Genomic DNA, 26,358 nt, shown 5'->3' on the forward strand with positions numbered 1-26,358 from the left:
TTCGGGAAGAGAAGATGAAGACAACGAGGAAATACGAGAAAAATATAAGGGTGGGTGTGGAGAACGGCCGAAACTGGGTACGGACGGCCTCTCCCATCCGCACACCTTTTTAACCAGTAGCCTGACTTCCTGGATATGCAGGCGGCATGATATCTGATGTCCCCCCGGAAGAATGGTGCCGTAAACGAGCGTTCAGAACTCTGACCAGCTCAGCCGTCGGAACAGCGTGAAGTCCCGAGTCCGGATCATTGATGGGAGACTCAGAGCCGACTATTGATGGTGCAACATTCACTTCGCCCCCGGGGTTCGCTACAGGTTCGCCCCGACCAGCGTTTGGATGGGATTTGACGACTCTCGACGGGAAAGTTCCTTCCCCTTCCATTTCCCTCACCACCGTTGGTAGCACAAATGGAGATGGAAGGTATTCAGCAGGGACTTCATGGTGGGAATCAGATTCCCCGATTTTCCGTTTGCGGAGAAATACGAATATCGAAACCAACAAGATTGCGACGAACGCCAATCCTCCGAGTACGCCTCCTACTATCTTCCCAATCTTTTTTGATGATGGAGGCGTTGGATTTGAGATGTTGACGACGGGAGGAATACGGATGGTGTTGATTAAAAGCATAGCGGCGAAGGTTTGGTTCAAAACGTCGAGATTCCGTGACGGCGGTCCGACCCAGGATCCCCCGTAGATGTTCGTGCCGTTGATTGTGGCGCTCTTGAGTAGAGCGTCGTACTGGAGGGAATAAGAAGTCTGTCGATGGATGTGGAACAGCATAGTATATTACACACCTGCGTCTGTATGAGCTTCTGAACAGAATCTTGGTTTGTGGAGTTGAGGTGACTTTTCCAGTATGCAGTTGAAATCCCGCGTACAAGGAATGGATCACCTGTTGGATATCCTGGTCTTGCATGTGAGGCGAGGTCTAAAACGTGATCCGACTGTTGCTCTTCCCGTTGAATGGTTGCGGAGTAGTATACCATGTCTTGCGGGCTACCAACGAAGGATGAATAAAAAACTCTGAATAAAGAGCAGCAGACACTCAACAAGCCTAGAGTGGGTGGGTCCCCAATTGAAGCTCGTTTGTCCACAAGAGAAGATAATCCCTTGATTATCATATTGTTACATACGTGCTGGACCGATTTGGACCGACTGGTCACAATCACATTCATTCCATTCTTACTACTCCACTTACCCATACTTTCCATTTAGCCTAGTCTATTGGCTTGGGAGTCGACTGTCGCACTGTGGATCCAACTATTGGATCTGACTTGGACCTTAGACTTTCCTATCTTATATAAGATGTACGACTTAGTAGATACATCCCTCAGAATTAAACTCGACTCTGGTTTCCCAGTGACCCAGTCTAAGGCAGCTCAACTCAGGGAGCTGTTGTCCAATAACTTCGGCTACTGTCAAGACTCCATCATTCTCCTTTTCACTCTCTAACACACTCTCTATCTTATCCTTTCTCTCTCAGTTCCGCTTGGTTCCGGTTCATTCCACATGTCCTTAACACATATCTCCCATATTTGAATATGTAGAATTTGGGAATGAGCTACCGATACAGTTTGTGTTACTATTGAAAACAGAGAGGAGCGGTTTGTTGTGAGCACCATTCGAACGCGGAAAGTATTTGAAGGTCTTGAGAAGCTGAAGGGTTTGAGTTGAAGCTTTTATGTGGTATTCGAAGTAAATCCATAGAGTACTGCTGAAAGCCTGTCAGCAAATTTCAAGTTGTGTGACATGAAATAGCAGATCTCTCACTTTAAGAAAGCACTGATTGCGGGTGAATGATGGTTGTAGAAGAGACTAGTGCTAGTGGAGACTTACACAGTGGGTACTGGATTCAACCCTTCCATCTGTGGAACTATTGGGCCACAATAAATTCGAGTGACAGGTTGAGTGACAGTAAGTGACCGCATGTATTTCACTGAGCGATCACTCACTTTTCACTCACTTTTCACTTACCTGTCACTCGAATTCACTGCCACCCAATCGTGGGTCACTGAACTTCACTGCCACAAGGCTCCGCACGTCACTGAAGTGCACTGTCACTGACCGCTTGACTCTGCCACCAAATCCATGTACCTAGTTTTAATCAATGTAATAGGGTACAAAAAAATTCCAGAGGACTGTACGATGAAATCACTTACAACCAGAGGAATGTTCACCCATCTTCTCTCAAGACCTCTCACAAAAGAGTGCTCACAAGTGACAGTTTCCGAGCAAACCCGCACCAGAATTAGAATCCTACTCTGGCTTAGTCTGTGATAATTATTTGTCGTTTACCAGTCTCCTGCTAGTCACTTACCGTCACGTACCTCTCACTTACCATCACTTACCTGCCGTGTACCTGACACTTACTGTCACTTACCCACCACTAACATTCACTTACCTGTCACTCACTTGTCACTTACCTTCACTTGCCTGTCACTCACTCATCACTCACCCTTCACTCACCCTTCACTCACTCGTCACTCACCCATCGCTCACCCTTCGCTTACCTGTCACTCACCCTTCACTCACGTCACTTAATGTTACTTACTTGTCACTTGCTGTTCACTTACTTGCCGCTAACCTTCACTTACTGGTCACTTACCTTCATTCAACCGTCACTTACTCCCTGCTTAGTACCAGTTGCCTACTAATCTGTCACTGACTTCTAGTACTATTATGCTATAACTGTAATGCAGACTAGAAGGTCTGCGCCATATGGTCTGATAGGGTGTACAAGCCGGATTGCCCGCTGAGCACGCTGTAACAATAGCAAATAAATATCATTGTTGTCGCTAACACTAAACTCTTAAATTTTTAATATTCGTCTTGGTTTTATTTGAGGTTGTCCAAGGTATTTCTTTGCCTCTTCTTCCTTCTGTTGCTTTTCCTCCTGCTTCCACCTAATTGTATACGGATCCGTTTCAAACCGTTGCCCTGTCTATAATATCAAGTCAAGGTTATTTATTATCTCTGCATGATTGCTCTATGAAATTCACCTTGAGCTCCTCGTCATCATCACAAGTGTGATCTTCGTCTCCAAATCTAAAATGAATATATGGAGACCAGTTGTCTTGATGGATCCCAATATCCAATCCCCACTGGCAGTTACCAGCATGTCCGGCATTGGTTGATCCATCAAACATTTTCCTTTCCAGCAACCCTAATGATTCGCAGTCAATGTCGACTGCCTTTCTCTTTCCCCAGTTCCCATTTTCATCTGCTCCCGTATATGCCACAAGTCTCTCCCATGCTTTCTGTCGATGTATTCCTTCCTTTCCGATTCATTTGTAGGGCAATCCTCCTGTGATTCAAACTCGGCTCTGTCTCAATATTCAATATAAATCATCAATGCATCTTGGAGGACTCCATCCACAATCCATGTAGCCAGTTTCTTTTCTATTCCAGGAATATTACACTGTAGCCAGTTGATGAAATGAGACCGAAGTCTCAATGGGGAAGCCGCCTGTGTACGGCACAACGGTTACTCGAGAGCAACGCATATACTGAATGGTGGGGAATGTGTCAACTTCGACTTGTGAGCATTTGAAAATAAGGTTGATGAATCGGTTTCGATGTGGGCTAAGAACAGTATGGATCTCTGGTGTGTATGGCAGTGATTTTGTCGGATCTTCAATAATTAACTGCCTCTCAGCATCTGTCTCTTGCAGTTCAGACATTGTAATAAACCTTCTGAGCTAAAAATGGCAAGTTAGAGTAATATTCAGCACAACACATTATAAATTTATCACTCACCTGTATACCCCTTCGACCAACAACATCTCCATACAAAGCGTCGACAATGTGCGCCGTTGAAACAACGTCATAAGCACCAGGAGTGTGCTTAGCTCCTTCACCAACTTGATTATGAGGATACCATTTTACAGTCCACTGGGATTTTGAACGAGGATGTAACAGTCGGGCAGGGTATCTGAATAGACCATCTGCGACTAATACTATCTGACCGGGTCTGGGTTAATGTCAGTGGCTGGAAAAGGTGGGAGTATATGTGTGCAGAGCAGACCTAAGTCGATCCTGAACCCCTTTAAGAAGCTCAAGGTCATATTTTCTGTAATTTATTTGACAATTGAGTACAAGGTATTCAATTTCAGGAAGTGACAGTCACTCACCTCGCTTTCTTCATTGAGTTAAGTTCTGCCCAGCCATCGTCATTGGAACATTCATGACAAATGAAATCTTCTGTTAATGACATTGAGTTATACTTACCCTCCAGTTGACAGGCAACATGTGAGTATTTCTGACATGAATCACACTGAACAGCATCCTGGACAATGTGTTGGTGGTTTCCACCTCCCACCTCACCACATCGGCACCTGAAAGGCAACGGAGTAGCTGGCAGTGATATATTGGTGGGTGTTATTGATGAACACTCCGATTCTGGTGATGTGGATTTTGAAAGTGATGGTACATGGGACGCTCTTTTGGTCCAAGGACCTAAGGACTCGAACAAGAAATCATCGACTGAGTCAGTTTTTTCTGTTCAATTTAATGTCAGTCAAACAAACACCATGAAGTTTATCACTATACCAGATTCAACTTCATTCGTCGATTCTCCTTGCATGTCATCAACCATGATAACTGGATTTTCCCGTGAATGGGGAGCCAGAGGTGTAACTGTTGGTTTGTTGTGAATATATTCTTGAAAATGGATGTGGTTTCATGAAGACTCAGTCAGCCAAGTCATCTCCTTTGATGGAAAAAGTGAATAGCCAGGTCACTCCAGTATGGGTTGCAAGTCTGCTTCCTCCTGATAGGTAGAGTTAAGTATGACACCTAACTCTGATTTCAAAAGCTCTCCCTGATGACTCCAAAACCAGTGCTGAGCCTTGATTCCGCTCCGAAGTTTGTAGATAACGGTTGTTGTTTGATACACCTTGTAATTTGTTGGCATAGAAATGTTCCAGCCACCAAGGTTGTTCACAATACCACCCGATTCCTTGACACCATATCCTGGAGATCCACCATTCATCCCCATCCCATCATAAAAAAAGACTCCCTTGGCCCATTTAGGTGTGTCCATGGTGGCGACGTATCAAGACGTGAAATGTCCACCGTTAAAAAAAGTGCAACCGATAATATCATATTCAAGGCCTATGTCATGTGCCTCCCTACCAGCAACTGGACGAACAACGTGTGGAAATGCCCACTCGTTCTCCATGTTGTCCCATTTGACCTGAACGATTAGTGTGTTAGGGAGTGAAACAATGATATTTGCTGTAGTAGCAATCCCCTGGCACCAAGTAGTCCCTTCACGGGCCCGCCAACATGACATTGTCCCTTTCTGTCTGCCATGGGTAATAAATCCGGTTGTGCGCTGTTGAAGGTATGGTTCAAAGTTTCCATTACACAGCTCATAATCAGATGGAGGAAGGAGGAGGAATGGATGGGTACGGTCAACAGAATGAATCTGTCCATGTGCAAAACAAACACCATCTGTTTGGTCCATATTGTCGAGAACTGAAAGGTCTGGGCCAGTACACCATTTGAAAGAAATGGTATTAAGGCCAAAGTGGTTACTGAGCTGGACTCCGATTAATGTCTTCCATGATAATATAACTGCCTGTGTAAGCCAGCCTGTGTCGTTCTCAAAAGCAGTTTCCGATTGGGTTGTCATCCATTTACTGGCAATGATGTGCTTCCGTAGTCTGACTTTCTGCTCTAACAGGGTAGCAGAAATGTCATCTGGAGCTCGATTTGATAAAAGGAGCCGTTGTCGTTGGTCAAGGCATGAAAAAATTGGGGCAAAAGGGGATGGCAGATCACAACTCTCTTCATAAGGAGTAAAAATCCCAGAGAAGCTGTTCCAGCTCCATGTTTCTGCCCAAAAAAGTAATTCTAGGCATGAATCCAACCAACATGAGTTTGCTTTCCATGCATATCCAACTAGCTGTTTGGTGGCTGAGCTGACAAGCAGCTGCAAGTCGCCCGTAAGACTATCAGTCTCCATCTGATAGGATGTAGAAATGATAGTGGCATTGGCCCAGTGAACGGATGTGTCACGAGAGTAAGGGTGAGATTTTGTCTCCACGGAATGTGGTATAGGCTCAGCAAATGTTACAGTTTTAGATGGAGGTGGAGATTTAGGTGGAAGTGGAGATGACTCTGCTGTATTGTAATCCGAGTCTGACTTATTATGTTCGGAGTCAAATTTAGCAGAACGTCGTAAGATGGAGGGGATGGATGTATGTTGAAGTGGTGATTTCTTGCTCCCTGATTTATGTCATTTATGAATAAGGGCATCAATTGTGTCGGGTGGACGATGTGAACGAGCTTTCTCTCTATTAATCCTTGTCTGCTTGCGAATTGTAGCTGAGGTTAGACTGTGTTTGGTACGTTTAATCTTCTCCTTCAGCTTTTGTCGCCGCTGCAATGGTGATTTTCCATAATACAAAGGTATCCCATCTAATTTGATGTGAGTTTAATGGTTGACCAGCCCTATAAGGTGAAATTACATACTCTTCACACCGTCCCAAGTCTTCTCATGCTCCTTTGCTATAGCATAGCATTTTTCAAGTCCGGTGATAAGCTCGTGGTTCTTCCCTCGTCAAGAGTACATGCTGAAGTGAGCTGCTTCTTGAGGATTGGTTGAGTCATGGAGTGCTGTACATGAGTCAACAGCCTTTGGTGTGCCTAAAATAAGCATTTGCGCAACTTCAGGGCGGGTCCACCATTCAGCCCATGGTTTAGCCCCAGCAAACCAGTAGCAGAGGGCATTAGAACGACATCTGAAGTCTTCATATGATTGTGCTTCCAGTAAACGATACATGAGTTTTTTGAAGATTTTCGATTATCCTGGGGAACAATGGCCAAGATATGCTTGACACATGTAACCTGACTACGGAAGTGATAGGCACATCCACGTAATCGCATGGCTGCAGCTGTATGTAGCTGTTCTTCTGTGCGGACATTGTTGGGATCCTCTATCCAAAAGCGTACAAATGCATTTGAAAATCCTAAACTCTGAGCTTGGCTGTAGTCTACTGTCTAGAGGCAGTATCAGATCCTGTGAACTGCATTCTGAATAGATAATATTTCCGGCTTACCCCATCAAAATCTGTATCTTGAATAATTCCTCCAAGATTTGCTCTTGTACTGCGCGCTGACCTCATAAGGGCAAGAAAATGATACTCATAGTGAATAGCAGTTGCACCATTGCTATATGAGTAGAGAGCTGGAACCCAGCGCTGCATTGAAGGGCTAAAAACAGACGTTGTCACAAGTAATGATGTCGCTACAGCAAACCAGCCATGAGCAGCGTCCATCACTGCCCCCGAAAACCCCTCAATCGCACTATTTGACTGGATAAACCGTTCAGCCATCCACTGTGTCTGGCATGAAATCACAACAATTCCATTGAGGAGATGAGTTGCAACCACATAATTGGGGTGATTTTGTTGAAGGGCTGAGAACCGAACAATAAAGTCATCACCAGAGGCCAGTTTGGGACCTCTAGCCTTGCGAACTTCATTTCGAGTGACATCCTCTGTAATAAAACGGGTGCTGATATCAAGGAGAGATTCCCCACTGACAGTGTTTCCGGAACGTAAGGAAGCGGGGGTAGCTGTCGGGTTGGCACTTAAGAGTGTGTCGGTGCGCTTCTGTTCAAGAGGTGAGAGTCGTTTCTTGAGATAAAATGCCTCGTGGTTATGACTGATCCTGTTACAGTAAATAACTCCATCCCTCCACTTGACAATCTTTGAAATATTCGGACAAGGGACTAGATAGAGCTGGTACTCCGTTGTTTGCCCATTATTTTTGTTACGTTCATTGCACTGGCAACGCTCGCCTATTTGTTCCTCTCGAGTGCTGGCCTTAGTTCATGGACGAAGAACAATCTGGCAGTTGGGGTTGTTGCACTGAAGGCTTCCGAGACATTTTCGATAGGTCCACTTTCCTTGTTCTGGATCATTGGCACTAATAGACATACGGCCTTTCTGAGTACCATAGGAAGTGTATGCCCAGTCGACTTTCAGCCCGTTCAGCTCGTTGTTGAATTCGTCCCATGAGAAATGTGCCGTAAAGTTGCCTTGTGGATACCCATTCCATTCAGCCTTGAGTACCTTTGGATTGACATTCAAGACCTCTGACATTCAAGACCTCTGCGTTGTTCTCATCTGAGTCACTGTGAATATCCTCTTCCATATGCTGGAACGTAGGCTTGGAGATCATCGGTGGTTTAGGTCTACGTTGGGAATCAGGAACGAAAATGGGATGAACATCGACGTGTCTCTGCCTTGGGATCTAAGACCCTGGTCTTCCGACCACATAAATCTGTATCATCTTCATTTTTGAGAGGATCACTCAAACGTACAAAACTTGTCAGCGTCCACGGCTGCCTGAGCAGAACAGGACACTTTGCTGTTGCGCTTCAGTCCGACTTTGGGAATGACCTCGGCAACCACACCACTGTCTTGTTGATCGTACCCTCTTAGTACATCCCACGCACACTTCTAGATCAAGTTTTAGATGAAAATGAAACAACATTTCTTTGCAGGAAGACGACGTACGAGCCGCCCTAATATTTTCATGAGCCAAGTTTGTAAGAAAGAGATGAAAGACGAAGGCAGGAACTGCTGGAATGACAAACCTGTAGGTCCAGTCATGATATCGGGAGTAGGGCCACCATACTGTCTATCCTCAAAAGCCCATCATTACTACTGCTAACTTCTCGTGTGATGTCGGGGCTATATTATATCTGTTGTACATGTAGAATGGAGGTTGAATCTTTAGGCATGTCATATAAAACCTCGGCATTGAAAAGGCTAAATGAGAATTGAACCATTAGAATTTTGATGGTGTATTTGAGATATATAAACATGTGTACTCACCAATTTTGGGAGCTTAGAAGTGAGAGCTGTGCCTTCTAGCTGGCTAAGTCATAAGGAGAAGGTCACCTGTGTTCAATAATCCTTCCATTAAAAAGGTTAATCAAAAATTGAATCAGAGGGCTTCTCACTATGTATTGAGAATATATAGACCAGTGTACCTACCAATTTCCAGAGCTTAGGGGTGACAGCTGCACCACCTAGTTGCCCATCAAGGAAGACGCATCGGTGATGTGTTGACTGTGGGCGCTAGTAATAACTGGTTATCCTACTATTGTGGGTAGATCCTTGTACATGCTGTGAAGTTGTAGATATCCATTGCATGCGCATTGAACGTTACGTCGACTTAAATCCTCAGTTCTAACATCAACGGAAGCAAAACGGAATGTAACAAAAAATCTCACCCACTGATGCTCAGCAATAGTCTCACACTGTGTGTTCTAGTTTGGTTCTAATTCATCACTTCTCAAGATTTTCACCCTCAGTTTCCCCAAAATTCCTGTGAATTTGAGAGTGACAAGGAATAATAACAGCGCTCAGTGCTGGATAGTTGGCGTAGAACGTTCAGTTGTGATGTAACACCTGCCTAATCGAGCAAGTGGCTGTGCATTCTCTACTGGTAGAGAACGCCTTCCTAATTTAGACGATGGTGCCGCAACGCGTTGGGCACCATGCATCATCTGTTTGTTGATATTTATATGTAGCTGTGCTTCTTCACAGCCACCAGCTGACCCATCATTGAGGTTATCACTTGACGCATTCACTGAACTTCACTAGACCTGACATGCACTGAACCGAGTCTGACACTGAACTTCACTGACCTGTCACTCACATTCACTGACCTGTCACTCACATTCACTGACCTGTCACTCACATTCACTCACCCGTCACTCACCTTCACTTGCCTTCACTCACCCCGTCACTCACCTTCACTTGCCTTCACTCACCCTCACCCCATCACTCACCTTCACTCACCCGTCACTTACCTCTGTCACTCTAAAATATGTATGCCTGGAACTATTCATTATTGTCGTGCTTGTCAAGTTGATTTTCCCGCTTACCTAGACCTGACGCCATGCTCCAAGACACAAATCTGGTACATTTTTTTGTCATTCAAATCACCCTGTTCTGATGGTTACTGTCAGGAGGGTGAAGCGCCTATGCATATGCTGGGCCTCAAGCCCTGATGCTGAGGATAGCATACACCTAAAACAACCCAACACCCACATAGGGCGTACTCCGAGGGGTACCAAACCCTGGTACTCCGACCTACTATGAGGTCATACTCCAGACTAATGCTGGTGGACCATTCTACGGGCCTATTGGCAATAGAGGATGACAAGAGCTGGTGACCAAGGAGAATGAATAATGATGATGTCTGGTATCGTGAATATCTGTGAACCACGTGGTGAGCTGTACGACGAACCATACTCCTATAATGAGAGTAGATCTGCGGTGATAAGAGCATCCTACGATGAGGACCATATCCTCATGAGCCAGTACTCCAATGACAATGAGAGCATACGATAGACGGTACCCAACATACACCAGTGTAGTGTACCACATACCTGTAACCTAATCCATGTGTACCCCATCCTGTACTCTAACACTAGAGAAGGGACTCTAGGATGAGTCCGGACCCCAATTAGATGGTGAGTCCCTTAACAAGGGTGACCTGGACGATGTAGAGCGACAGAGTGAATGGGGCAGAGGTGAAAGGTAAGGACAACGAAGGATAAAGGACAGAGGACTAAGGACAAAGGACAAAGGAGATCAAATTCTAGGGAACTATCTACCACTAAGTACTCCTTATATATCTATCTAATAGAAAGGGTTGTACTCCTATACTAATGACCCCTTCTCTAAGATTAGGAGTACTCTCCTATGAATCGACCCATTTTCACATGATACCTCCCTTGATCGTACGCTGAGTCCAACCACAGTTGACCATATAGGAGGAAAAGTTAGCGGTAGGTACTACTCCTGGTTCAGTTCATGACAGTTACATTCTTTTCAACTTTTCTTTTCAATTGTCATATTTCTTACCCAAGGCGTCCTTAGTATAGGCAGCATGACTCACTGTATGATTATCCAGCAGCTGGTATGGACCTTCCCTATGGCCTCTTGCACATGGGACAGGTATAGCTTCAGTCCTGGCTTAGTTGTCATTACTATAGAGCAAGGGAGATAAATGGGAAGTGTGGATGCTGCCTGGTTCTTGCAGATGTGTTGTGGATGTGATGAACCTGGACCTGGTGAGCTTGAAGTCAGCTGATCCTCTTCCACCCTCAGCTGGTCTGTATTCCCTTGTTATTTCAGTCCTTAGTTCTTGTGAAGCAGATCCCACATAATTTCCCTCAAATCATAGAAGCCTTATGAAGTGTAGTCCATCAGCTTCAAAGTGCAGCCACAACACACCCATTGCAAGCATTGAACCTGTTCTTATTTACCAGGGCAAAACCCTCAACCTACCTCAATTTGATTCAGTGGACACAACATCATGGGGAGAAAATCACCTAGAAATTGGAGATCGGTATCCTGCTTCACCCAACATTGTGGTTGTAGTTCAAGGTTCAAGGTGCTTCTTTCCTTCCCATAAGGATGTGATTTGGGTACAGAAGTCCCCTCATCCCTTGGGCTGCTTCCACAAAACTCACAAAGTTTTCGCCTGGCCTTGTACCCATTGATTACTAGCTTATTGCCTGGAGATGGATGATTTTTTTGTGTTTTCTGCTCCAGATATGGCTGATGAGCTGTTCTTGTACTTATGGCTCAACAGTTCTAATGAGAGATATTTGCAGTTTGCAGATGGATTGTCTGCATTTCAATACATAAGTTGTGACATATCAAGTCACTCCCCAATTCTCAAGGGTGTAAATGTATATTGCAATGTATTGAATAGTAGCCACACACACTTTGATAGAATGCAGGAGAAATCAGGAACAATGTCACATCAAAGGCTGTGTACCTGTTTTTTGCACAAAGTATTACTAGCATCATCCCAACATATATAGACTGAGTTTCAACTGCTTGTGCTGCCTTGGATGTACTTATCAAGAATGACATAATCAGAACATATACTCCAGATGACTGTAAGTATTCTCTCAACAGAGTACACTGACAAGATTCAAAAACCATATTCAGATGCCTGTAAGTGGACAACCTCCACTCTCCTCTCTCAAATGATGGAATTTAATATCATGGCCCACAACACAACCTATAGAGAAGTCATACACACTCAAATTCCAACCAATGACATCAAATTTAATTTAATTAATACATGTAAGTGGGTCTGTTCACCCTCTACATCTAAATGTGCAATGAGTACTTATAAATCACAGATCTTATCCAGTAAGGGCTATCCTTTGAATTTGATAGACCATAACATTGAAATTCAAATATTAGGTAAAAACACCTCTGTGAGTTTGTATTCTCATCTCAATCCTCAATATGTTAATAGAATAAAATACATGGAGTTTATTTGGGTATAACAGTAATCAAGAGATCCACTGTCTATCAGGATGATGGCTTTTTGAACTTGGCACAAGTGCAGGGAACATGCAGGTGGTAAAATCCTCCAAACTAGATTTTGTAGATAAATATATTGACTGTTCCCAAGGTACACTATTATTACTAGGTTATATCAAGTCATTTATTCTTTTTTGTTGGGAGGATGTCCAACATATACAAGATCATCACAACCATGTCAGGATAGTTTGTTGGAAGGGCCCTGGATGGCCCTGGATTGACTGAGCATAAATACCTTACTTTCTATTGAGCTACATCATACTTATCTTTGCTTGCTTTCCTGATTTCCTTTCCCTACAACTCAAAGGGTGTTTCCCTGTATAGTTGATATCTGTACCTCCAATGTCATTAGGAAAGGTATGAATTAGCTCAATACCAACAAATCATGTTGAAACTGAACACTGAGGACAGAGCAATGAACATTCATATCAGGACCGAGTTTCAACTGCTCATGCTGCCTTGGATGTGATTGTTGAGAATAATTTCACCTCAGGGTTTACTGGTCATGATACATGTAAGTATTCTTGACTCAATTAAATATGTGGACAGGATTGAGGAGCTATATTTAGTTGACTGGACAATGTTTACTCTCTACTCTCAAATGTCGGAATTTGATACCATGACCCAGAACACAGCTTATAAAAAAGTTATACATACTCTATTGTCAAACATTGATGTTCAATCATTTCCATACAAGTACGTTCTGCATCTGCATCTAAATTTGCTGATAATGCTATACTAAGCACTCAGGTATTACTAGATCTGAATTTGTAAGGACTATATCCCTTAGATTGTTATTGGATAGGCTGATAGATTGGAACTTTGAAAATCAGGTAAAAACACCTCTGTGAGTTATATAGTCTTACTTTGAGATGTCAAGCAGGCTAAATCATGTGTAGTTTATATGGATATGCTGCAAGCAAGGCATATACTGCCTATCAAGATGACAGCTTTCTGAAATTGGCACAGGAATGCTGGAATTTGACATGGACATATTTCATCTCAGATGAGGTAATTGAATCAGGCAGAATTGCAACCAAGTCCCTACCTCTTCAAAGGTCCTGTTTTGATGCTGGAATTGAAACCAAATCTTTCTGTGAGTCTCATTTTCATACCAGTTTCTTCACGACCAAATTTTACTTTGCCAGTGTCAGCACTGCGTGGGGGTGTATTTCAAGTATGTTTTATATAGTCTCTCGCCTTCAACTTGAAGCATTTACTAACTTCAAGCCAAAGACATTTAATCATTTAGATGGAGAGGTTGATGCTGCAATTGCTGGGTAGGCTGCTCCCTCATTGTTCTCCTGACATATTCCTTACACATCACTATTAAATAGGGCTTTTCTAATGTGAGTGGTCTTATCCCTTGATTATTCATCTTACATACTTGTGGCAGACTTTCAGCACTACTTGCTGAATCAACACTGAATGACACTTATGTCAGAGCTGCAACTCTAACACTGGAATTTGTGCCAGGATTCCTCAATGAACAGAGAACTCCTTGTGGTTTGGATGACAACATGACAACAAATTGCTATACATTCTCTAATGATAGAATGTGGTATCCAACTACTGGGGATCTTATTGAGGGATTGTCCATCCTTACATCAACAAACAGTAGTTTAGCACTGTTGAGTTCATCACTTTGGTCATTGGTGTTTCTATATTCATTTTCCAGATAGAAACCTTCAAGCAGTACTTCAGACTGAAACCTTGTTGCGGCAGGATCAAAGGCCAGATGGTATTCTGGATATAGGCCCAAACTATATACCAGATTTCCCAACTGGCAATCCATTCTTAGTGCGCGGGATTGTGACTGCATACAGAAGAAATCTCACTGCTGAATTGAGTGACTTTGTCAAAACCTTTATAGACATTCAGGTAAATATTTTTTCTGCAACCAATGTTTATCTTATCTTTATTGCTAGTATAATGCCATACTCGAAAATACTGCAGCTCCTGGAACAAATATTTATGGAGGTTCATGGATTGGGCCACCAAAACAGAGCTTTGACCCCATTAACCAAACTTATGCTGCTATGGTGCTTGTGCAGGCAATTGGCCTTGTCCCTTCCCCCACCAACGTTAATACATCAGGATCAACCACAACCACAACTGGCACAATAGTAGGGAGTATTGTTGGAGGAGTGACTTTCATTGCTATCATCACAGGTCTCATTCTCCTTTTGCTTCTTAAAAGAAAGCATAGCCGCCAAGGTCCCTTTTCAATCCTTGCATCTTCTACTCCATCTGTATTCATTACATCACATCCCCCTTCCACATATGGAATCACTCCCTTCATGCTACCTGAACCATGGGAGATGGATGTTGCACCAAAACCTGCAAAGGCTATTGTTTCTCACTCAACAAACATTCAGCCAGCTGCAGATGAACTGCCAGATCCAGGGAACCCAATACAGTGCCAGAGCATAGTGGACCAACTGGAAGTAGAAGAAGCTATCAGCTGTGATGGGGACAACTTTGATTCCAGATTCCAAGCAATGACAACAGCACATATGATTAGGATCTTGAACGAGTGTTTTGAAAGTGAGTCATTACCACCTACTTATCAAAGTCAGCTTGGGAGCAGTACATAGTGGAGTGTCAGGACTCAGTATGGATAGTTTATCTTTTAGCTGCAAGGGTTTCATGTAATACAGCCTATTTATTTCCCATTCCCTATCAGATCACAACAACTTTTGCTTGACTTCGCTTCTGAGGGATCAGAAAAAATGACATTGTTTTTTTTCAATACTCAAGTGGGACTTGATGTTTGCAGTAGTTAATATGGGAAGTTTATAAAGCAGCTAAATGCTTTCTCAGGACAATATTAGGGCTGAGTCATGGAAACTGGTGGATGAATCGATGACTTCTTGTGTTCATAGGTTTTTGCAATCGTCAATCATCAATACCTCCCCACACGAAATGGCTGGGAATCAGTTACAGAGGAATGAAAACGAGTCGCCGAGTATGAAGCTTGACGCCGCTTCAGAGGACCCTATGGAAGCTATTGGTGACTTTCCCGACGAAAGTAGTAAGGCGGAGCCTGTAGTAACTGTTTGAAGATATAAGAGGTTGGCACAAATATCGGTTGCATTCAGGTATCAATTTTGAGCTGGTGGGATTTTGGAAGGAACGGGGAGGCCAAGTAACCTTGTAGTGATCAAAGGCTCACGCAAGCCTATGAGGGATAATCGGAACCTGTCAACGTAACAGTGGCGCGACGTCAATATAAAGTCAACTTCTCTTTTAGTCTGCAATGGGACCGTCTTATCACCATAACGTACCGAATTATACCGGAACTAGATGTGGTCTATAAAAATATCCACCGCTCAGACTCATCCTGTTAGCCCTCGCCTCAGTAAATATGGGCTTCTTAGGAGCGGCGTCAAGATTAACCCTCCTCATTCTCTCCGTACATTTCTTCGTCCGCGCGAGCTCTGCCCCCGTTCGTACCCCAACTTTACCACCTTTTGGACCAACATTAGCAGAAAAGCGAGAATGGGTTTTCGTTCGAGTTATTGTATATGTTTATCCAGTCCTCCAGGTCAGTCTACCCTACCCGCCCTTTCATTTCTTGAGTGTTCTAAACATGTTCGCAGATACTTTACATATCTACCTCCTTCTTCGAATACTCATTCATCATAGCCACCCATTTCCACTCGACTTGGCTCTTTCTCAACAAACATCTCCCACTCCCAACAATGCCCTCCGAAGCACCACATCCTGGCTACACCCCAACACTCGCATTGCTCATCGGTGTCCTGGGAGGCTATCTCCGAGTTTTAAGCTTCAAAACCCTAGGTAACGCATTCACCTTCAACGTCACACGACAGAGTCCAAAACTCGTAACTACCGGTCCATACTCCCTCGTACGCCACCCTTCCTACCTAGGAGCATCATTAATGCTAGCCGGAATAACGCTCTACCACCTATCACCCGGATCGTGGCTTCGAGAGAGTGGTATACTCCAAAAGCACGTATGGAAAATGGCTTTAGGGTTGTGGATCTTCATAACAATTTTCGTGACGAATATTTGTCAGGTGCTACGAGTACAGGATGAGGATCAGTTGATGCAGAAGATGTTTGGAAAAGAATGGGAAGCGTGGAGAAAGGTTGTGAGGTATAAGATGATACCAGGATTGTATTAGCGTCAAAGAGTTCCCGTGGGGCTAAGAGGTATCGCTAGATAGACGCTAAGAGGAACGAATCGAATCGAAGAAGGGAAGGTAGACGCAAGCGATCGAAAGAGTGTCTGAAAACGGAGGGATGAGAATTCAAAAAGCGATACCAGTCCCACCCATCTCCTCGCATGCCCTATACACACTCTCCGCATCCTCTTCAAACGACACAAAAGTATTACTCTCCGTAACACCATAATCCTCCTCACCTTCCCCCAATCCAAACCCAGGCTGCCACGGGAACCTCCCATCCGGAATCATATCCTCCAGATCCCACGAAGATACGGTGTTTCTGAAACCAGAAAACGACCGAGAACGGCGAACTTCGCGTTTGTGTTGGTCAAAGTGCTGCATCAAGCTAGTGTACCAGAGCTCGGAGTTATCTTTCGAGAATCCGGGAGAGGGAAGTGAGGGAGGTGACATCGCACGGGTAGTCTGAGGGGTAGCGACGGGATCAGATTCGTCAGTAATGCTGCTATCGATAGACGTCGTGGCCGTTGTTGAATTGATCAAGACTGTAAGTGTAGCCTTGGACGAGGCCGACTGCGTTCGAAGCCTGCGGAAATGCGACTGATGTTCGTCCGTAGTTCTGGGTTCCTTTGCTGGAGCTTTTGTTGAGAATGCCAAGGACTTCTTCTTCGAAAGGCTGGCCATCGGCATGCATCCCGGTACATCATCTCCCTCTCCCACCTTCTTCTTTGGATGGCTAGGCATCGACACGCATCCCGGTACACCATCCCCCTCTACCACCTGTGTTAGGTCCCTCCGCCGGCTAAAGAAGGTCGACATTTTCCTTTTCAATCCCAACGAACCCTTCTTTCCGTCGCTTATGTCGTTGCTGGCGTCTGCCGTAGCGCTGGTACGCATATCGCTGAAGTTCATAGTCTTCAACGTAGCGCCTGACCTGCTCGTCTTCAGCCGACTGGAGTTTCGAGGACCGACGTTCAGCCTTTCAACGTCAAGGTCAGCCTGATATGACCTAGGCTGAGATCGAACGTACACATCCGAGTCGAAGGATTTGCGTTGGAGTGGCTGAGGTTCGTGGTAGTGGGTGGCCATAAGCTTTGAACTACTAAAATTCGGGAGGTGAGAAGATAGTACAAGGCATAGCGATATCGATCCCACCTGAAGCGATGCAAGTCCTTAATGGTGGCGCGTCGAGGGCGTGATGGTTTGACTCCAACTTCGAGTTGAAAGTAAAGGAGGATACTTCCTTTCTTCTTAAAGTTCGACCTTTTCTATATAGGGATGTCTGAAGGCCTTTTGTACACCAAAGAGAGCACAGTCCTATTGTCGTGTGTGAGAAACCAAAAACAAAGGGGAACAAACGACGCAAGTCACCTGTCAGACGCGCTCACATGTTTACCCCGCCTCACATTCAACCTCCCACAATCGTATTTTCGAACAAAAGCGCGCCAAGTGTAGAGTATCGTCCTCGGAGCGATCCTCATCCTCAGTGCTCGCGAACACCCTACCCACCGCCATCTGAATGGGATTGAACAGTAGCAACCAAGTGGAGAACAATAGGATGGCGTACGATGGGATCTTCTCGTAGGTGTTGTCCCTTTTCGCTCAATCATATGGCTGTCGGGTATAACGATATTTTAGATCTTGAAAATTCACTTTAATATGTACGCACCGCTTTACTACTTTCTCCTCATAGTATTTGCCAGCCATTTGACAGACTTCGAAATCCTCAATATCGGTATCGGTGTCTTTTAGGATGGAGAATAGGTTGATGAGGTATTAAATGGCGGTAATGAGGAAGGGCGACGTAGGAGGAAACGTTAACGTTGCGTTGCTTAGGGCATAGGGTTGAGCAATTCCCGCGCACAGACCACACGCTGAGCAACAACCTTGTTTTGACCTTGTTGCTCAAAACAAGGTTTGGGCTTAAACGCGATCCAGACGAGGCTTGGACAGAAATACTCATAGTTTTTATTACTTGCAGCTTGAACAGATTTCTCTTGAACGACAGGCTACGAAAAAATGACGGAGAAACGGAAAAAAACGCGACACGTACGTCCCGTTATCTGCCTGAAATCCTCATTTATATTGTCTGAATTTGCACAATTGGTCTGCCAGTAGTGTCCGATACTGTCCAGAGATCCCATTTCCGACTGAAAGAAATCTACCATTAATGGTGTGCTTTGTGAGGAGTGTCACAGTTGCTTGACAGTATCAGGGCCGATTGTGCGCCTTGAAACACTTCACCATTTATTTTAGTTCACTCACGGTGGCTGAGCGGCGTCAACGATCTTCCCACAAGAATCCTCCAAGCCGTTGGCAATGCAGTCGGGATAACATCGATCAAACCTTATAAGAACGTTTGCGACTTTGTCCGCTGCTCCCTTTCGCAAATTCCCCACCTTGAACGATTCTCAACAAGATTCTCAGCAACTCAATGCAATGCCGTCGAATCGCTGGTTGTCCCTTGGCAAGGATGCAGCTTCAGTCGTTGCAGCCTTCGCACCAGTTCCGGGGCTGAGCATGGGCGTTGATGCATTATGTTCATTAATCACTTTGTGCGAAGAAGTTTCTGTATATCGGTGTGTTTCCGCCCCCCGCCCATTCAATCGCATTTGAACGAATCACTTTTATGCAGGAACGAAACTCGTGAACTCTGTAATCGATGTCATAACCTGCTACTCGCAGTCGTGAAATACCAGCCACCTCCTCCGAATACGTTACAAGCCGCATTTGATGATGTTACCAAGTACGAAAGGAAGCTAATATCGACCCCTTGGTCATTGCTCACCAAGTTGGGATATCCTTCAGGTGCATAACGAATATCAAAAATCGAGTGGAAAAGTGGGCTCATCTCTCGTGGTTATGCTCCTTGTTTAAGCTGGAGCGTATTAAAGACGACTTGAAGAAAAGTCGGGTGGAAATAGAAGACTGTTTTCGTCAATTTCAAGTGAGCATACCAAATATTCTCTCAAATACTTGAGAAAACTGATCGGCCAATCTCAGTTGGCATCCACCGCAGACACGAGTCGATGGCAAGCCGAGTTTGCTGATAAACAGGACCAGATGATGACGATTCTGCAGGAGGTGCAATGTTTCGTTTCGTTCTTGAACCATATCCACATGCTGAACCTCAGGCCTCATCTATAATCAGAGACTACAAAAATCCTCGAAAAAACAACTCGTCGAATTATCGCAAAACCTTCATGAACTACAAGTCAAGGAGAAAACTCTGCTACCGAATCCACAACTCGTTTTGGGTCGCGAAATCACGGATATCGAAGAACAAGCGGTGTCTGGTACAGCATCGATAGAGATTTATCGCGGGCGATACCTACAGAAGGAGACGGTAGCTATCAAGGTCTTGCGTTTGGTCAGTGTTGATGAAGATACCAAACGTGTGAGGTCCCGCTCGTTTTTCAATCAATTTGTATTGACTTTTCTTGTTTTTGTAGCGCTTTCGGAGAGAAGCAGAAATCTGGAACTCTATATATAAGATTGACAATGGAGAGTACATTCTCCCATTCTATGGCTTTGGTCAGGGAGAGGATTTACGCCCGTATGTTGCTTTGTTTAATACTTTGTCATTGCTACTAACCAATTTTGCGAAGGTTCATTATCAGTCCGTGGCAAGAGAATGGAAACGCGTTGTCGTATGTCCAGAAGAACGACGCAACGGTCAACTACAAGCAAATGGTAAGCAGTATTAGTCGTCTCTCTAATTTAAGTTCCTTCTCCGAATTAGCGATGCACGTAGATCATAAACATCGCGAAAGGACTGAAGGTTTTGCATGTGTCGATGACTCCTCCGGTTGTCCATGGCGATATCAGAGCCGTATGTCCTTACCTCCTTCGTATTTTCCTCCTCTATTGATAGCAGAATGGGTCAGGAAAACATCTTTATCGACTCGAAGGGCAATCCCCTTATCGGCGATTTCGGATTATCCAAGGTTCGCATCCTCCGTTGCGCCGCTAGTTGAATACCCCCAACTGATCATTCCCCGAGATAGATGGTGCAAGATATGACTAACACGCCTTTCACGCAGAGTGATGGCGTAGCTGCTCTTTACAGGTGGTTTGCGCCTGAGATGTGTCTCGGGGAAGGGCTGATGTCTCCTGCTTCCGATATCTATTCTTTTGGGATGACTGTACTTGAGGTACGCGGATTTTCTTTCCGAATCGACTCTATTTCAACAACGAACGATGGTCTTTCTATTCCATTAGCTCCTCACTCACCAGCACCCATACTCCAAAATCAAGCGCGGATATGAGGTCGTTGAACATGTTAGAAGCGGACGGCCACCTCCCAAACCCAAGGAGACCCGGGTTGTCGAAAGAGGGTTGGATGATAAGATGTGGGAGTTATTAGTGGAGTGTTGGAACCGTACGCCCTCTGCGAGGCCTGAAATCGAGGAGATTCTGAAGAGGTTGGAGTCGTTGTGATCCGTTTTTGAACTTGAATTTCACTGTATTTAGCTATAGGCTGTTAGACGTATACCCTCCACCGCATAAATCCCAAGACTCCTACCAGTGGCCACTAGCACCGTCAGATCGCACCAAACCCACCTCCCACTTTATTTCGAGGTCCGTCGTCCAACTGTCCCGGGCTTCTACAGACTCCAGGCGAGATTTTCAGGCATGGGTTTGGCTGGTTGTCTCTGTGGACGCTGGCTTCCGCGATAAATCACATCCCCCGTTTCCGAGAAAGGTTTATTGTACCTATATCAGATGCAGCGTGACGATGAAACTAGGGAATGCGGTGAAGGGAGTTCGATTTCTTGCTGCAGTGACGCCGTAATGTTTCGCCGTGTGCACGTCAGGCCAGCTATGAGTTGAAGTTTTCAGGTTTTGGGACAATAGTGTAATGACTCTTGCCTTACTCCGACCAAAAACTGCATACAATCTCTTTCTATTCTCTGAGATAGACGAGACACAACGAAGTGTAGTGATGGTAAAAAGTAAGAAAAAGGTAAATAACAGTAAATACAGAGAAGCGAATAAGCAAAACGGCGTGATCCCGGAAGTACGGAAGTATCACGATACAAAAAGAAATCGAAGACAATGATAATATTAACATTACAGTGGTAGCAAAATTTGTTTCCTAAAGAATGGAAGATGATGGTACATAGCGTGGTGCGTGTTGAGCGAATGCATACTTAATATACAGTGACATTTTGTTGGAACGAACCAATCAATCGCACATGGCAGGGGAGTCATTCTGGAAGCAGCAATTCAGCACGACGCGTTGAGGAAAAAGAGGATAAGTAGAAAGAAACGAACCTTCCGACTGAAAGTGAGCATGTGGCAGGTGATGTATCCCTTGGCGAAACCAGCTCCAGCGTAGGCAAAGAGGTATTGCCATTTCTTCATGAATGTGTCGTAGTTCGCAGGGTCGTTCAATTCGGGATACTCCTTCGAAATAATCTCGGGAGTCATATTTCTTTCGAGCCTCCTACCCCACTCACGTAAGGTACGTGGATAGTCTGGATCAACATTAACATATCAGTGGGTTGTTCGAAACGTGGAAGGAAAGGGATACTCACGCGCCGCATGGTTTTCGACGCCTTCTAGAGTGAACCTGCCCTTTGCACCAGTCTCAGCTGCGGTAATAAGAACAGTCGCACTTGGCAGGCAGGAATTGGGCCACATATAACGGCGAATGAAGTCCTCAGACTGGCAACCAGTGTAACGTCCTTCCGGGAAGGTTGATCCAGTCACAATAGCAGTGGCGTTCCGTGGTTTGAGAGTAAAGTCGACCAGTTTGAAGTATGTGTTATAGTGTTTACTGCCAACATGCTGGAGGAATAGGAACTCGGTAAATTACCGGAAGTTGTAAAGGCGAGCAAAAAAAACATACCTCTATCATCTCAACGCTAACGAAAGCATCGAAGGTATTTTCCCACTCTTTCGGGATGTCCCGATAGTCCATCAGATGAACCCGTATCCGTCCCTCAAGGCCAGCGGCCTTGATACGCTCCTCCGCGAGTTCCTTTTGTTTAATTGAAAGGGTCAAAGTATCCACCTCGCAGCCAAAGGTACCGGCAGCCTTAATGGAGAACGAGATAAGTAAAACAAAAGCTGTGAAAGGAGTTACTCCTCAGCTGACCTCAATAGCAAGACCGCCCCAGCCACTTCCGAACTCTAATACGCGGTGGCCAGGTTTAACGCGAGCTTTTCGGAGCACATGGTGAAGTTTCCGTTTCTGAGCTGCCTCGAGGTCTCCAGGAGTTGGGCCGATTGTAAGGTCACCTAGGACGCCTCCCTCAGCGTCATCCCAAAGGGCACACGAGTACATCATCTCTCTACTCAAGAAAGCCTAGCACGATATTGTCTTTAGTAAAGGATAATCAACCGCTGGCTAAACCCACCTTGAACAGCTCGTTGGACTGATCGTAACTCGCAATCGCATTCAAACGAGCTTGTGCTTTCGTTTGGCCCACAAAACGGTTTGAAAATCCTGTTACTGCCGATGAAATGCGGGCGACGGTAGACGAGAGTGTGTCCTCCATGGCGGCTTGATTATCGAGCCACAACTGCGAAGAAACGTGTATAAATTAGAAATGAATTGCCGGGTAATGAGACGTAAAACCTACATCCATCGCTCCTTTTAGGTTGCTAATCTCGATATCGTTGAGCATGTACGCCTCGCTGACTGAGGAAGGGGGAAAAAAACAATTAGGATCGTGAGTTCTGAGAGCGATAGATGGTTAAATCATACATCCAAGATCGCCAGATCTAGAAAATGGGGCAATGTCAGCCTTGGCTCGGCGCGTAAGTCCAGCTCGACTCACAATATCACGCGAAACCAGAAATTGTCGTTGTTGACTTTGAGGTAGACATCGTTGCAACCTGACTTGTACTTTCCATAGTGGTGAACCCCTTCGGAGTCGGTTATTGTGAGGTGGCCTATAGCTATTGCGTCGTTAAGGACAGCAAGAATTGAGCTCCGGGCTATCGAACTGGAGTGAGTGGTGGGGCGGTGGAAAATTGTAGTTCAAGAAACGCACCAAATGCAGTTAACCAGGAACGCGAAGATGTGAGTGCTAACTCAAACAACGAAGAGTTTGAGCCCTCAAAGGCCTTGGTGGAAGGTGTAGGAAGTTGTGTACGAGCGGCAGACATGGTTGTGTGGGCCTCGGAAAACTGGGGGATAATAATTGAGGAGTTACATTTGGCAGAGGTTTTATAGTGGGTTGTGAGCGGAGCTTGTTCGAAATAAAGGACGTTGGAGAAGTCTACATAATTACATCTGAGCCATGCATGAAAGTCCGTAGTCTGAGATCCTTGCGTTATCTGTACAATCGAAGAGATTGTCCTCTCGCGATCTCCACTCTGTATCTGAATTTTCGAAGTAAAAGGAGAGATGAAACATTCTGCCACAGTTATTGAAAAATAAAAACCCGAGATCTAGTCAAAGGATCTGGGGAGATCTGGAAAGTGGAGGTCGTTATTGTGGTGGTAAGGACGGTCCGGCACTTAGGGGCTTCCGCTGATCTTGTTCTCACGGTTAGTGATCCGTCGCGATAGCGATGGCTCACCACGAATTTCCAGTTGTTTTTTGTTTTTGTTCCAGTTCAACGACCTATCAGAACAGAGCCGCTGGTCTGTAGAGCGGCCCGGGAGCGAACGAACGTGAGCCTTGCCTCACATTGGCATCGTCTACGAGCATTCCTCAAATTTACTCTGTGTGGATGTTGTCTCAGTCTTTCATTTTTCGACCTTGTCCAAGATCTGGCGTTGGCACTAAAATTTCATCCGTGCCCGGACTAATCGCTTTTAGTCTTCAAGCACAAACAAAAAATGAAGTAGTAATTCGAGAAATATTAAAACAATCAGTGACTCGCGGGCCCCTCGTACTATGTATGTGGTATCTGGTTCTGTTTCTGTCTCTGCTGAAGACTCATGGGGGCATGTCATTCGTAGAAGGTATAAAAGAGCGGCTAAGTCACCTCACTGCCTTGCTCAAATGACGGGCTTACTTCACGCATCTCTTGTTCTGTCTTCTTTTGTCGTTGTCCCCAAATTATGGCACAGGTTTTTTGGGTCGTAGATTCACTGATTGGTTTTACAAACGTTCAATGATCCCGAACATCCGATTACTCTTTCCAAAAGGTAGGCGAGTTCGAGGGTGTATCATGAAAACAAACACCCGCCGGCAACTGAAATTGAAAGCTTGATGATGGACGCTCGCGGGCCCGCAATATCCTGCTAGGAGCTTCCGTTGTGGATATTTCCCTATTCGGGTTTAGCCCTCTTGTCCGATTTTCAAAATTTCATCCCTCCAGCGTCAGCGAACCCAGGGTTAACCTTCCTTTGTTCTCTTCTCTATCGTGCAATTCAGATCGACATCCCACGTGTAACGACGTTGAACGAAGCCACGTTCGCTCAGCACACCACGTTTATTGACAAGCTAGTCTCAGCCAGCATCCATCAGAAAAGTTTTGTTTTTTATTTTTATTTTATTTTTATGTGAACCGGTGTGGGCTCAATTTCCACGATCTTCAAGCGTGCAAAAAGCCCCTCGGACGTGAAATTTCCTGATTCGGGTAGTCTAGTCGCTTTGAAAGATCTTGTTCGAGGAGGTTGAATCGTCCTTTGTGCGTTCCATACAATATGTCATGTTAATGATCACCTATTCTTTTTGTGGTGAACAAGATCAATTTAGTTATGTGGACCGACAGATCGACGTTACATTGCAAGGCTGTAACCTGTTGATGTAGGTTCATCTGAGAGTTGTGGAAAACTTGAGAAGACTCCTAAGGTATTAAGGTTTTGCCACGATTCCTATTGCCTATTCTTGAGACAGTTGGCCTCAATTTCAGCAGTGCCCCGACACCAGGGCCAGATTGTGAGACTGCGAAACTGGAATTCTCTATTGTTCGCCAGTTAGGTGTGATGTGAAATATCGTAGTAGCATCAACATTTTTGTGGTAGAGAAAGGTCTGACCTTTGAATTGCCGGCCGGCATCACACGGTATCCCCCGCCAGGCATTGCGCCCCAGCGAAACCTATGGTCAATCGTAAATTCTGCGAAAACCTGAATTCGATCTTTTGGTACACTCATTCCGGGTGCCAATTTATTTCAATTTAAGCAGCTGATTTGCTGGCGGGCAGCCTATACGTGAGATTGAACCTCAAGCTCAAGAGTTGGACTGAGCGCTGCTCCCTGAGGCTTGACTCGTGTGATCATTACATATCTTGCCTCCGTCAAATTTTGTTCCTTTCAACTAGTCTTGCAGTGCCACTCAAACTTGAGTTGTTTACACTCAACTGTACCTTTCTGTCACCCGCGTAAGACCTGTCTATCATTCTACTTGTAAGCAGATGGCGTTGTCTCACTTCTCATTTTCCAGCTAGCCATTGAGGCTACTATTTCAAATGTGATGTGAGTGCGCGTGGAAGTAAATGTTCGAAAAAATCGCTCATTCCACAAGTCCACACAAACCGATCATGATTCCAGGAATTCTATGGGCGGTAAGTTGACATTATTTCCCGTAACATTCACCCTTTCAACACTTCCTCACCGAATGCCCTTCTACCGGCTTCGACTTAAGACTCTAATACCCCCATCATTTCAGATTGTTGGACCGACAGAGCCGGTAACGCCCACGTATGCCTCAAGCACAAATCTCTCGTTTCCATTAAAGAAGATTCCGAAGTTGTATGATTCTAGAAGCCACCTTAGACTGGAAAACAAGGGTTCTTTGTTGGTGGCGTTAACTGAAATAGAAAATCATATGCTTCCCGCCGCCGTGACTTGCAACTAAGTTCGCATAGGCCTACGGCTAAAACTTCCAAGCGGTTTAGTCCTCGAGGCCTGAACACGTTCCCGGCG

The 26,358-nt window shown here is 44.9% G+C and overlaps 8 protein-coding genes across 8 annotated transcripts; 3 read left to right on the forward strand and 5 right to left on the reverse strand.

Annotated features, from left to right (window-relative positions):
* Nucleotides 1-109: 109 nt before the first annotated feature.
* Nucleotides 110-987, reverse strand: E1B28_002035 (uncharacterized protein; the record flags this gene model as incomplete). The annotated part of the gene is made up of 2 exons (XM_043148018.1): nucleotides 110-739; nucleotides 796-987. 2 exons carry the CDS (start codon nucleotides 985-987, stop codon nucleotides 110-112), a joined length of 822 nt encoding a protein of 273 aa, XP_043016732.1.
* Nucleotides 988-2,810: 1,823 nt separating this feature from the next.
* On the reverse strand, nucleotides 2,811-3,147 carry E1B28_002036 (uncharacterized protein; the record flags this gene model as incomplete). The annotated part of the gene is made up of 2 exons (XM_043148019.1): nucleotides 2,811-2,942; nucleotides 3,001-3,147. 2 exons carry the CDS (start codon nucleotides 3,145-3,147, stop codon nucleotides 2,811-2,813), a joined length of 279 nt encoding a protein of 92 aa, XP_043016733.1.
* Nucleotides 3,148-3,414: 267 nt separating this feature from the next.
* Nucleotides 3,415-4,145, reverse strand: E1B28_002037 (uncharacterized protein; the record flags this gene model as incomplete). The annotated part of the gene is made up of 4 exons (XM_043148020.1): nucleotides 3,415-3,699; nucleotides 3,758-3,971; nucleotides 4,026-4,070; nucleotides 4,132-4,145. The coding sequence occupies 4 exons, from the start codon at nucleotides 4,143-4,145 to the stop codon at nucleotides 3,415-3,417; spliced, it is 558 nt and encodes a 185-aa protein (XP_043016734.1).
* A 9,121-nt stretch (nucleotides 4,146-13,266) lies between these two features.
* On the forward strand, nucleotides 13,267-14,972 carry E1B28_002038 (uncharacterized protein; the record flags this gene model as incomplete). The annotated part of the gene is made up of 7 exons (XM_043148021.1): nucleotides 13,267-13,471; nucleotides 13,524-13,552; nucleotides 13,612-13,655; nucleotides 13,713-13,724; nucleotides 13,772-14,005; nucleotides 14,058-14,256; nucleotides 14,304-14,972. 7 exons carry the CDS (start codon nucleotides 13,267-13,269, stop codon nucleotides 14,970-14,972), a joined length of 1,392 nt encoding a protein of 463 aa, XP_043016735.1.
* Nucleotides 14,973-15,742: 770 nt separating this feature from the next.
* E1B28_002039 (uncharacterized protein) lies at nucleotides 15,743-16,526 on the forward strand (the record flags this gene model as incomplete). The annotated part of the gene is made up of 2 exons (XM_043148022.1): nucleotides 15,743-15,922; nucleotides 15,978-16,526. 2 exons carry the CDS (start codon nucleotides 15,743-15,745, stop codon nucleotides 16,524-16,526), a joined length of 729 nt encoding a protein of 242 aa, XP_043016736.1.
* Nucleotides 16,527-16,652: 126 nt separating this feature from the next.
* On the reverse strand, nucleotides 16,653-17,615 carry E1B28_002040 (uncharacterized protein; the record flags this gene model as incomplete). The annotated part of the gene is made up of 1 exon (XM_043148023.1): nucleotides 16,653-17,615. One exon carries the CDS (start codon nucleotides 17,613-17,615, stop codon nucleotides 16,653-16,655), a length of 963 nt encoding a protein of 320 aa, XP_043016737.1.
* Nucleotides 17,616-18,406: 791 nt separating this feature from the next.
* Nucleotides 18,407-20,966, forward strand: E1B28_002041 (uncharacterized protein; the record flags this gene model as incomplete). The annotated part of the gene is made up of 12 exons (XM_043148024.1): nucleotides 18,407-18,575; nucleotides 18,642-19,105; nucleotides 19,162-19,272; nucleotides 19,335-19,473; nucleotides 19,530-19,610; nucleotides 19,678-19,923; nucleotides 19,979-20,082; nucleotides 20,135-20,219; nucleotides 20,281-20,358; nucleotides 20,414-20,473; nucleotides 20,534-20,680; nucleotides 20,748-20,966. The coding sequence occupies exons 2-12, from the start codon at nucleotides 18,966-18,968 to the stop codon at nucleotides 20,964-20,966; spliced, it is 1,410 nt and encodes a 469-aa protein (XP_043016738.1). The 5' UTR covers nucleotides 18,407-18,575; nucleotides 18,642-18,965.
* A 748-nt stretch (nucleotides 20,967-21,714) lies between these two features.
* On the reverse strand, nucleotides 21,715-23,645 carry E1B28_002042 (uncharacterized protein; the record flags this gene model as incomplete). Its single annotated transcript, XM_043148025.1, has 10 exons — nucleotides 21,715-21,741; nucleotides 21,804-22,006; nucleotides 22,067-22,319; nucleotides 22,381-22,569; nucleotides 22,630-22,839; nucleotides 22,892-23,056; nucleotides 23,117-23,175; nucleotides 23,242-23,258; nucleotides 23,315-23,474; nucleotides 23,531-23,645. The coding sequence occupies 10 exons, from the start codon at nucleotides 23,643-23,645 to the stop codon at nucleotides 21,715-21,717; spliced, it is 1,398 nt and encodes a 465-aa protein (XP_043016739.1).
* Between the last annotated feature and the right edge of the window lie 2,713 nt (nucleotides 23,646-26,358).

Source organism: Marasmius oreades, chromosome 1, assembly GCF_018924745.1.
Source record: "Marasmius oreades isolate 03SP1 chromosome 1, whole genome shotgun sequence".
Taxonomy (NCBI): Eukaryota; Fungi; Basidiomycota; class Agaricomycetes; order Agaricales; family Marasmiaceae; genus Marasmius; species Marasmius oreades.